General features: G+C 33.6%; 1 protein-coding gene across 1 annotated transcript; it reads left to right on the top strand.

Moving 5' to 3' along the window:
• Positions 1-495: 495 nt before the first annotated feature.
• Positions 496-1,182, top strand: LOC120092133 (ethylene-responsive transcription factor ERF024). Its single transcript, XM_039050346.1, has one exon. The coding sequence runs from the start codon at positions 634-636 to the stop codon at positions 1,180-1,182; it is 549 nt and encodes a 182-aa protein (XP_038906274.1). The 5' UTR covers positions 496-633.
• The last annotated feature ends 10,506 nt before the right edge of the window (positions 1,183-11,688 follow it).

Below are 11,688 nucleotides of genomic sequence, written 5' to 3'. Positions count from 1 at the left end.
AGCTCAAGATTTTGCTTTTAGAACCATCCAAAAAATTTCATACCAATGAAGATATTCGTCCATGCTTATATAACTCTATGATGAATTCCTTCTCCAACCAAACTTTGTTTACATACAAATAAGACCTCTAGGAGAGATATTACTTTTCTCTCACTCTATTAGTTTAGGAAATTCAAAATTAGGGCTGTCTAAAAAGGTATAAATAGGTATTTGAAAATTAGGGTTCTGTCTGTCTCTCTCTCTCTAAGTACGGCCAAAGACCTCATGTTGAAAGCCAATGTAATTTCCCACAATGTTTGAACCAATTGGATTTGTGAAAGTCTTGGCCACATATTATATATAATTTAGATTAAGTCCCCCAAATCTCTTGTCAACTCAAACTCCAATATATCCATCATCATTATCATAATAATAATAATAATAATAATAATAATAATGCTATTTAAAATCCATTTTCTTCTCTCTTTCGTCCCCAAAATCTCCAAGCTGGCTTTGCCTGTGACTTCCACCCAAACCCTCTTCAGAACTCCGTTCATCTCCAACTGGTCTGCACTCTCTTCCTCCTCCCTTTCCCCATTTTCCCTTCTCCATAAATGGCTTCCCTTCCCTCCACCACCATCTTCAATCCCACTTATGGCTTCTTCTTCCGGCCGCCACCCCGTCTACCGAGGCGTTCGCCGTCGCAACACCGGCAAATGGGTCTCCGAAATTCGCGAGCCGAGGAAGCCCAACCGTATTTGGTTGGGAACTTTCCCGACCGCCGAAATGGCTGCTGTCGCTTATGACGTTGCCGCCCTTGCTCTCAAGGGCCAAGACGCCGAGCTTAATTTCCCTAATTCTGCCTCGTCTCTCCCCGTCCCTGCATCTCGGTCACCGTCTGATATTCAGGCAGCGGCTGCATCTGCTGCCGCTGCTCTTGGAGCCGCTGCGGCAGCCATTGAGGCACGGAATAATAGCGGTTCTTATCGTGGAACTAATTCGAGCGACATCGTGTATGGAGGAAGATATGGTCAAGATGGATTGGGAAATCAGTTCATGGATGAGGACTTGATATTTGATATGCCTAATGTTCTAATGAATATGGCGGAAGGAATGCTTCTTAGCCCTCCTCGTTTCAACATCCATGGCGGAGACGACGACCACGATGACGGCGCTGACCAAAATCTTTGGAATTTTCCCTAAGCAGCTATAATATATACTCCATTATATATATATAGAACTATATAACAACACAAACACACACACACACATATATATATATATATATATATATCAATACATAAATATTATGTATAAAATTATAGACTTTGTATATCCATATATATATTATATATATAAAGAGAGGTGCTGTTATATGGTACCCTTCATATAAGTTTCTTGAATTATACTTTTTATTCCTTGAACTCTTCTCCAACAATGGAATCAAGTATGGTTTTTTTTTAAAAGATATAGAAACCCACTTTTTCTTCTTCTTTCTTTTTAGAGAAATTTAGAAAGAAATTGAAACCCCATGAGATGAAAAAGGAGGGTTTTTTCTTGCTGTTCTTCTGATATTAGAACTCGAAACGCCGGCATGGGCGAGAAAAGGAGGGATGTTTGAGGTTTGATTTGAGAGTTGGTTCAGCTTTGGCTGCGGTTTCCATTGAAAAGGAGAGAAGTTGTTTGGTGAAGAAAAAAGCAAAAGCAAAAGCACAAAACGAAGGGAAGTTGGGAGGTTAAGTCAGTTTGAATACAATGACAACTTTAATTCAAGGGGGGAACTTTTTATTTTCTAAGTATGTGTGTGGTTGCTATTTTATCTTTTTATTTTATTTTATTTTTATGGCTATTCAGATTTGATATTGGATAATAATTATAACAATCTACTCATTTCTTTTTGTTTGTCTCTCTTTCTATTATTAATTTATGTTTGTGTAAATTTTGGATTTAATTTCAATTTCGTACCACTATAATTAAATTTGGTAAGTCATTTTAATTTCAATTATATAAGAATCTAGGATCGAAGAAAAAAAAAAGATATAAATAAAATTATGATGAATTTTATTAAGTGATTAATAAATAATTTATGACATAACGAAATTTATGGATAAAATAAGATGTAATGGAATATAATAAAAGACTAGAAATTAAAGACCAAAGAGAACAAACTAAAAAGGGAAAGGGTCTTAACCAGCATTCGAGCCCAATTAACCCCTCCCCTTGGGCCTAGGGGAGGCTATATGCCAAGTGGCTAACATCTCACGTGCCCACGTTGGTGAGGGGTGATGCTTAAATTTCTCTAGGTGTGTTTCAAGCAATTCCTAACTCGAGAAGACCTTAAGGATTTGGTTTAACATCTTTTGGTCAAATAAGGAGTGAAAACTCGAAATTCTTGGTGAATACTTGAATAAAGAGAAGATTATAACTCTCATGGACTTAAAGTCAAACTCACACATTCTCAAACGCTAAACTTGTTCTATCTCTTAACTTCATTTTATGATTAACTTAAGTATTGAAGTTATTGTGACCAAGCACCATACTATATATTTGTGCAAGTTTTTTTTATAAGTCATCTCATCTCAATTTTTTTTATTGTGTACGAGCCAACCAAACGAAATGGTTTCAATCAGATTTAGAAAAGATGAACCAAATTATAAATCTTAAAGTCCATAGAGACTCAATTCAAACCGAGTTCAAATCATAGAAATAGATGAAACTAAACTCGACATAAGAACTTATTTAATCAAAGTAAGACAAATTAGGGATTTAGTATAAAAGCTCATTTCATTGGTGTTAAACTAATCTTCTTTAACCACCATTTTACTTATTTCCTATTTCTAAAAATGAAGTTTGTGTGCTAACAACTTCTTTGTTTTTTTTTTTTTAAAAAAATATATTTATGACAATATTTTAATAATATTAGTTAAATTATTTCCCTTATCCCATATATTTTTACTACTCTTTATTTTACTCAATATAGCGTATTATATATACCAATTGAGTTATGTTTATTTTGATGCATTCTTATTGTTAGTATTGAGTAAGAAACGATTCTTAACCTATAGATTCGACACCAATCCTAAAAATAATTTGTAGACAAAAGTCACTTTTTATTTATTTATTTATTTTTATCAATGAAAAAATTCAACTAATATACACATTTTTCATTCTAGTCTATGTTTGCATCAACTTTTTGCAATATATTTATAGAATTTTTTTGGCAAAAAAAATATAATAATAATTTGTTGACATGTCACACTCATAGTCTCAAGAGCTATGAAGTTAGTGAGTGAACAATGGAATGTCTGCAGAAGAAACGTAACACCGACCCCTCACCTTCCTCTTTATGAGTCTCAAACTCATGCATCACTATAATTATTTCACCAAAGTTAGTTTTACTATTTATTTACTATTATGGTTTTTTTTTTAACTTTTACAAGAAAAATACGAGTTTAGTCCCTAAAATTTTTCAACGGAGTATAATAAGTTTTTTAAAAAGAATATCTAAAAAAAAATTGTTCCTTTTTATTTTGTATTTAATAATTTTTTGAACATTCATTTTTTTTTTCGCCTATAAATAATTGATCCATTCTACAATTTTTAAAAGTTACCGACCTAAAAGTGTAAGGTTAAGTTTCATCTCTAATAGAATCACGACCTTCAATTTTGTACCTAATAGCTCATGTATTTTGACAAGAAAAACAAATTTATAATTGGGCCGTTAAAACTTAGAGACAAATTTTTAACTTGTATTAAACAAGTGTACAACGAACAACCATGTTGAATAATAGATACGATAGAGGGTCCTTTTATTAAAGAAACATTGGTTTCATCTCAAAATCATGTTGGTTTTATATTACTCATCTTTCCAATGTGAGATTCGTAATTATGTGGCTCTCTCATTATAAGACGATGTCTCTTTGGGTTATTGGATCATTTTTTTATAATCAAATGCCCATTTAGATTTCATGGGATATGATACATATCATATATTAGTAACATAAGATTCAATTTTAGAACTAGTTGATAATGAGAGGAGTAAGTCATATATCTTATAAAGATTGTGAGGTCTCATATCATCTTTCTAAGATGGAAGTTCTAAACGAATCTTTATTATAGATAAGGTATTTGCAACTGGTTATAAGTATTTTGGAACATTTATTTTTAAAGTGATTCTTCAATATTCTTGGTGGGACGAGAACATCATGAAAACACCTAAATCCTTTACAAAGAGCAAAACCAATAGTAGTTAAATATTATATTAAAAAAAAAGAGAATTGAATGGAGTACGAGAGGTCGAGCGATTAGTAGACGTATCGAGATATTTCAACTAAGTTAGCACATTCATAGCATCCTCATCACACCCTAGTCCAAAAGGATATAATTGATAAAGGAGAATATACAAGGACAAGAAAGTGTAAAGTCACGTCTATACAAAAAGAGGAAGAGACTAAAGGAAAGTCTTCCAATTGAGTGCAATACAAGAAGCATCATAATTACAAAATAAATTAGATTTGGTACTCCACTGTGCAGCAAGATTGAGCAAACCTTCCCATAATTGTCGAGAAAGTTTTTCTATCTCATTGAAAGTTCTACCATTTCGTTCCAGCCAAAGACACCAAAGACGAGCTCCGATCAAATTGCTCCAAAGGACCTTCTTTATATTGCTCAGTTTGGTATGAGTTAGCACGAACAACATATCATCGAAAGTATTTTTGGGCAGATGAGTAGACCATATGCAATTGGGAGAGCTTCAGTGATGGACCTTTCCATGGCTTTAACATTAAAAATTCCATCAGTTGATAATCTCCATTTAATTTAATCCTCTCCAACATCCAATCTAGGATTCAAAAGCAAACAAAATTATATGAATATTTCAATATCACTACTAAAATTATGTAAAAGCGTGTACAACCTCAATTCGTCAAAACTATGGAATCAACTCATAACATTGTCGTTAAATTGTAAAGTTTATGAATAAAATTTGTAATGTTAAAAATTTAGAGACTTAATAGACACATATTTCAAAGTTCAAAAAATAATCTTAGATGGTATCTCTTGGATAACAATAACTTCCTATTTATAAATTATAACACCTAATCGAATAGGGTTTGACCTATTTATTTGTAATTTATTTTACATTTGTCATTTTAACCCTGGAACTACTATGATCCAATTTTCAAAATAATCTTAGTAGGGACATTCAGAATGCTTGGATCATGGATTCAGAATGCATGTTTCACATGACTCCTAATCGGGATTTCTTGATTGACTTTCAAGAAAATGATGGGGGATCAGTTCTGCTTGGTGATAATGGTGCTTGTGATGTAAAAGGAATTGAGTCAGTTCGAATTGTAACACATGATGGTATGATCAGAATTCTTACAAATGTAAGGTATGTTCCAGAACTCAAATGAAATCTAATTTCTCTGGGCGAATTAGATAGATCAGGTTATTCTTATAAATCTGAGAATGGAGTTCTGAAGGTTATCAAGGGCTCTTTGGTTAAGCTGAAGGGGACCTTGAAGAATGACCTTTATGTGTTGGAGGGTACTGCAGTTTTAGGTAGTGCTGCTGTTGCATCTGGGAAAGAAACAGATAAATCTATGTTATGACATAACAGATTGGTTCGGTCTGCAAGCTATTTCACAACAAGGTTTGCTTGGAGGAGTTAAAGATATTGAACTCCCATTTTGTGAACATTGCATAATAGGAAAGTCTACTAGAGTGAAGTTTGGAAAAGAGAAGCATTCTACCAAAGGAATTTTGGATTATATTCATTCAGATTTGTGGGGTCCTACAAAGGTACCTTTTATGGGAGGTTCGAGATACTTTATGTCAATCATTTATGATTTTTCAAGAAAAGTGTGGATGTATCCACTAAAACAGAAGGATGAAGCTTTTGGAAAATTTCTTGAATGGAAAAAACAGGTTGAGAACCAAACAGGCAGGAAGGTAAAATATCTGAGGACAGACAATGGTTTGGAATTTGTGAATCGAAAATTGATAAATTTTTCAAATCTGAGGGAATTACGAGGCATTTCACTGTTATGTATACTCCACAGTCGAATGGTTTAACTGAGAGGTTCAACAGAACAATTATAGAGCGTACAAGATGTCTCTTGACAATGCTTCATTACCCTTGAAGTTTTGGGGGAAGCTGCCCAAATAGCCTGTTATCTTATTAATAGGAGTCCGTCTTCCACTTTAGGCCTGAAGACACCTTAGAAGATATGGACAGGAAAAGCTCCAAGCTTGGATCATCTCAGAGTGTTTGGATGTTCAGCTTATGCTCATGTTAAGGAAGGGAAGCTGAATAAGAGGGCACTCAAATGTATGTTTATTGGCTATCCTCAGGGTGTTAAAGGATATAAACTTTGGTGCTTGGAAGAGGGTAGAAATAAATGTATTATCAGCAGAGATGTTACCTTTAATGAAACAGAGATGCCATTTCGTGTCAAAGAGCAGCAGAAATAGCAGACAGTTGATTAGGTTGAGGCAGAGGTTAGAATTGATTCTAAAGCACAACCATCAGTTAGTTCAGGTGATTCCAGTGATCAGTCATCCAGTTCTGATGCTTGACAGCCTTAACTGCAGAGGATTTTGATTGATGAGGGAGCTTTTTGTGAAGAAAGCTCAAGTAACATTTACCTACAACTATTAGTTTACACGTGACAGGCCTCAGCGGGTGAGGCAAGCTCCTACGAGGTATGGTTATGCTGATTTAGTTGTTTATGCTCTTACTTGTGCAGCTGATAGTATTGAAGCAGAGCCTCTTACTTTTGAGGAGGCTATTGTATCTGATTCGAAAGAACAGTGGAAGGATGCAATGGAAGCAGAGTTGTTCTCATTGCAGAAGAATCAGACATGGTCATTGGTTCCAAAGACTCCTAATCAGAAACTCATTCAGTCAAAGTGGATTTATAAAATCAAGCCAGGTACAGGAGGTGACAGCAAGCCCAGGTATAAGGCTAGACTGGTAGCCAAGTGCTACACTCAAAAGGAAGGAGTTGACTTTCATGAGATTTTCTCTCCGATGGTGAGGCATTCGTCCACTCGATTAATTTTATCTATTGCTGTTCACTTTGATATGTTTTTTGAACAGATGGACGTCACGACAACTTTCCTTTATGGTGAATTGGAGGAAGTGATCTACATGGCTCAACCTAAGGGCTATGATGTGAAAGGAAAAGAAGACATGTTTTTTTGTCCTCACAGGTCCATCTATGGACTGAAGAAATCGCCGAGACAATGGTATATAGGTTTGACACCTTTATTCTGAAGCAAGGGTTTCACAGGAGCTTATATGATTCTTGCGTGTACTGGAAACTATCTCAGAAAGGTACATATACTTATCTACTTCTGTATGTAGGTGATATGATTCTGGTGTCTAAGGATTATTCTAAAATCTGTGATCTCAAGAAACAATTGAGTAGTGAAATTGAGATGAAAGATTTAGGTGAACTAAAAAGGATCTTAGGCATGGATGTGAAAAGAGATATGGAGAAAGGTTTGTTAACCATTTCGTAGGAGAGTTATGTGCATAAACTGCTCGAGAAGTATAATATGTCTAGTTGTAAGGTAGTTTCGACACCCTTACCATCTCACTTTAGACTTTCTTCGTCTCAGTGTCTTGTTACTGAACAAGAAAGGTTAGAGATGACTATTATTCCCTATTGTAATGTTGGAAGTATTATGTATTTGATGATTTGTACTAGGCCTGACTTGGGATATGCTATGAATATGATAAGTAGGTTTATGTCAAATCCTGGAAATGAGCATTGGAATGCAGTTAAATGGGTGCTTCGATATTTGAAAGGTAGTGCCAATGTATCATTGTATTTTTGCAGGGATTGTGATAAATCAGCACTATTGGAAGGCTTCACAGATGCAAAATATGCTGCAGACCTTGACAAAAGAAGGTCTCTATCAGGTCACAATTTTTGTTTGTTTGGTAATGTGGTCAGTTGGAAGGTTGCTCTACAGTCAGTTGTTGCCTTGTCTACTACTGAGTCTGAGTATATTTTAGTTGGTGAAGCTGTGAAAGAGGTTGAAAAGAATAGTTGGTGAGTTGTTGTCGCAGGAGTTCATTCCTATCGTCCGTTGTGATAGCCAGAGTGCTATTCATCTTGCGAAGAATCCATCTAATCACGAACGATCTAAGCACATCGATGTCAAATTTCATTTTATCAGAGAAGTTGTGGCCCAGAAAGATGTTGAACTAGTCAAGGTTCATACAGAATTTGTCAGATATGTTAACCAAGGTTCTTCAGCCCATAGGTTTAAATACCAATTAGATAGGCTGAATATTAAATCTGGATGATAGGAAGATTGGAGAATCAACTTGACATTTAAATATTCTTGTTATTAGGGAGATTTGTAGAAAATAACAAGTTTTTAAGTGGTTTTTTATTGAGTTTTTGGAAATTTAAAGGTCCAATGACATTATCGTAATTATTAAACAGTGACATTTTTGCAATTATCTTTTCTTCTCCACCTAGGATAGCAAAATCGTGTCTCTTTTTTTCTTTTTCTTTTTTTTTTCTTTTGCTGAAGGTGAGCAGCCGCAAGAGAGAAAGAAAAAACAGAGGGAAGCCGGCGGTCTGAAGTCCACGAGCCGCTGAAGAAGACTGGAGGAATTGAAGCCGTCTGAGTTGGCCGATTGGTTCCATTCGGCGTGCTCGTTAGAGAGACAGTGGTCTTGGTTCCGGCGAAGCTGAAACGACGTGAGTGTGGGTGTGGGCTTTCCGTCAGCGTCGGTTCGAGCGTGGGTTTTTTCCGGTCCGGCGAGGCCGACAGTTGCGTCCGGTCTGGGGAGGTTTGGTCTGAACAGTAGTTGTTAGCGAGAGATACGCGTGGATCTGCACGTGATTCCTCGGTAAGAGGCGATAACACATTGTTTTTGGGCTGTTTTTGCAGTAGGTTGTTCTCAGTATTCAAAGGCGATATTATGTGCGGATCTCTCGGTATCAATGGATACAAAAATTACAGATTGATGATTTCATTGATTATCTGTAATTTGTAAAATTTCTTTATTGCTCATTAATAAATTAATTCAAGCTGGTTCTCAAAGTGGAGGTAGACTTTGATTACATATTATGTGCGGATCTCTCGGTATTTGTGGATACAAAAATTACAGATTGGTGATTTCGTTGATTATCTGTAATTTGTAAAATTCTTTTATTGCTCATTAATAAATTAATTCAAGTTGGTTCTCAAAGTGGATGTAGACCAAAGTCGAACCACTATATATATCTTGGTATTCTTTACTGCTTTCGATTTATTTTATTTCTGCTGATTGTTTGTATTCTGTTTGGTCATCTAAGTTACATTCAGATCCTCTCAGATTGTGTTTGATCTAAGGGTTGACTTTTACACTATTCAAATCTTCTAAGACAACCATATGGAAGGGTGAAACTTTTCTTAAAAATATCACAAATCCATTCCTCCACAAAATCCCTACTCCACATCATATCTAGTACTTTGGTTTTCCTTTTACATATTTTTAACATATAAGAAATATGTCACTTTTTTTTTTCATATGATTAGTGTTAGATGGTTTAATATTAAATTTATTTTCATCCATCAACTTAACCTGTTAGATTAATCAATAACTTAAGATAGAATCAGAATAGGTAGTCTGTGAGATAGAACAGATTAATTGCAATGGACAACAGTTTTAGGGTTAATAATTAGGTGCATAATAATATTTTTAAAGAATTACAAATATAGCAAAATTTATTAGTGATAGACTCTATTGATAGGTAAAATAGTATATACTAAGTTGGATCAAAATTATATTATATTTATAAATTTTTTACCTTATCATATATCTGTTAATACTTTGATAGTAATAATATTTGCAAAACTGGAAATGGAAATTTTGAGGTAAGAAGGTAGAGGAATCACTAATTAAATGTTGTGATTGAAGAAAGTCAAATATGGTTATAATTGCTAAATACAAGATGATTTAAGCACCAAATAAAGCTTAATCATCACTCTTGCACAAATTTTATATTATTTCTCTGCTTGAGTTTAACTTGGATGCCTTTGATAAAGCAAACAATTATTTTTTTAGGCTTCATTTATTTATTTTCTTTTTTTTAAAAAAAAAAAAAAACTAGTTAAATACTTCATCTTAGGTGATTTTTTTTAGTCTTAATTAGAAATTTCTAAACTACTTTAAATTATCCCGATAAATATGATTAATAGCAAAAATGCCCTCAACATGAGAATCATTTTTGTGGTGTTGGAATGCTTTGAATTTGTTTGTTGACGCTTTGAACAACTAAGTACGGGAGTCTCGCTTTCAGCATATTAATACTGTTATCCTTCTGCCCGTGGACGTAACTAACACACTGTTAATGAACCACATATATCTGTGTGTCGATCTTCTCTATCTTTACGTTTCTTTTTGTGTTCTTTAATTGTCGATTTCGTAACAGGTGGCTAAAATGTTCATACACATGATCTCAATTAGTCTAGATTTTTCTTACATTTATTTCAAACAAACACAAAATATTTAGATATCTATTTCAAATATATTGTGACGGTCTATTCAAATAATTTGTAGTGAATTAATTTTAAATTTAGTTCTTCCCTTTTAGTGTCTCTCTAGTTTTAGTGCTTTTTATATGGTTGTTCCTTAGCCTCTCTATTCTATCTCTCTTAAATATCTTTCTTAATGGAATTTTAGTGGTGTGTTTTGGTGCTCTTTAGCCTTGTGGGATTATTTCAAATTCAACCATAAGATAACTGTTGAATTTGGCTACGGTGGTGGTGGTTTACACTAGCTCTTATGCTTATCATCTATGTATGAAAAAACTCTCCCAATTTTTCTACAAATATAGCATTCTCTTTTGTAGATATATTCCAAATTCTATAACTACTTATTCAAAGTTTTTGTTCCTTTAAGAGAATTCATTGAAGTTTCTTCATTTTTCTTGCTACCCTTTTTCTTCAATAAAATTCACGGATGTCACAATTAAAGTTAATTATTGTGTGCAATCTTTTTGTGGAGTAGTTTTCTCTAATTCTCTCTATAGAACAAGGTTGATATGGTCGAAGAATTAATCAACTATCTTGTTCTAACTCATTCCATTCTATGAAATAATTATTTAATGATGTTGTCACAATGTGACTGCATCAAAATAACCTTTGGATATAGATTCAACAATGAGTTCCAAAATTTTAAACTTTTTATGATAGTTTTTATTTACTCATTTACATTTTTTTATGTAAAATAAATATTGAAAATAACAATATATATATACTAACTATGGGTGTTCAAATAACCTGACAATCCGAATAACTCGGACTACCCAACCCAAAATGTAAGGATTGGGTTGAGTTAGTTTTGTTTTTGGGTTGGACTAGTTAAACTTTTTCTATTTCTATTGAGTTGGGTTGGGTCGTGGGTTGACTAAAAAAATGTTTGAGTTTATCCAACCCAACCCGAACTTTATATATATTAATAAAATATATTATATATATTTCTCTTTGTTTAAAATTTGATACTTTGATTAATTTGTGAATTTTAAATATTTTCCTTTAAAATTGTTATGATATTTGTCTTTATTTAAAGTTTGCAATAAATATCTTAGATATTTGATATTTAGCATTTGAATTTTATGAGATTTTAGTTATTAGTCATGTATTGTATATAAATTTACATATTTTTAATTTTAAAAAAAAAGTTATAACCCAATA

The sequence above is a fragment of the Benincasa hispida genome, chromosome 11 (genome assembly GCF_009727055.1).
Source record: "Benincasa hispida cultivar B227 chromosome 11, ASM972705v1, whole genome shotgun sequence".
Lineage (NCBI taxonomy): Eukaryota > Viridiplantae > Streptophyta > Magnoliopsida > Cucurbitales > Cucurbitaceae > Benincasa > Benincasa hispida.
Note: the sequence above shows the minus strand (reverse complement) of the source record. Positions and strands in the feature narration are given on the sequence as shown.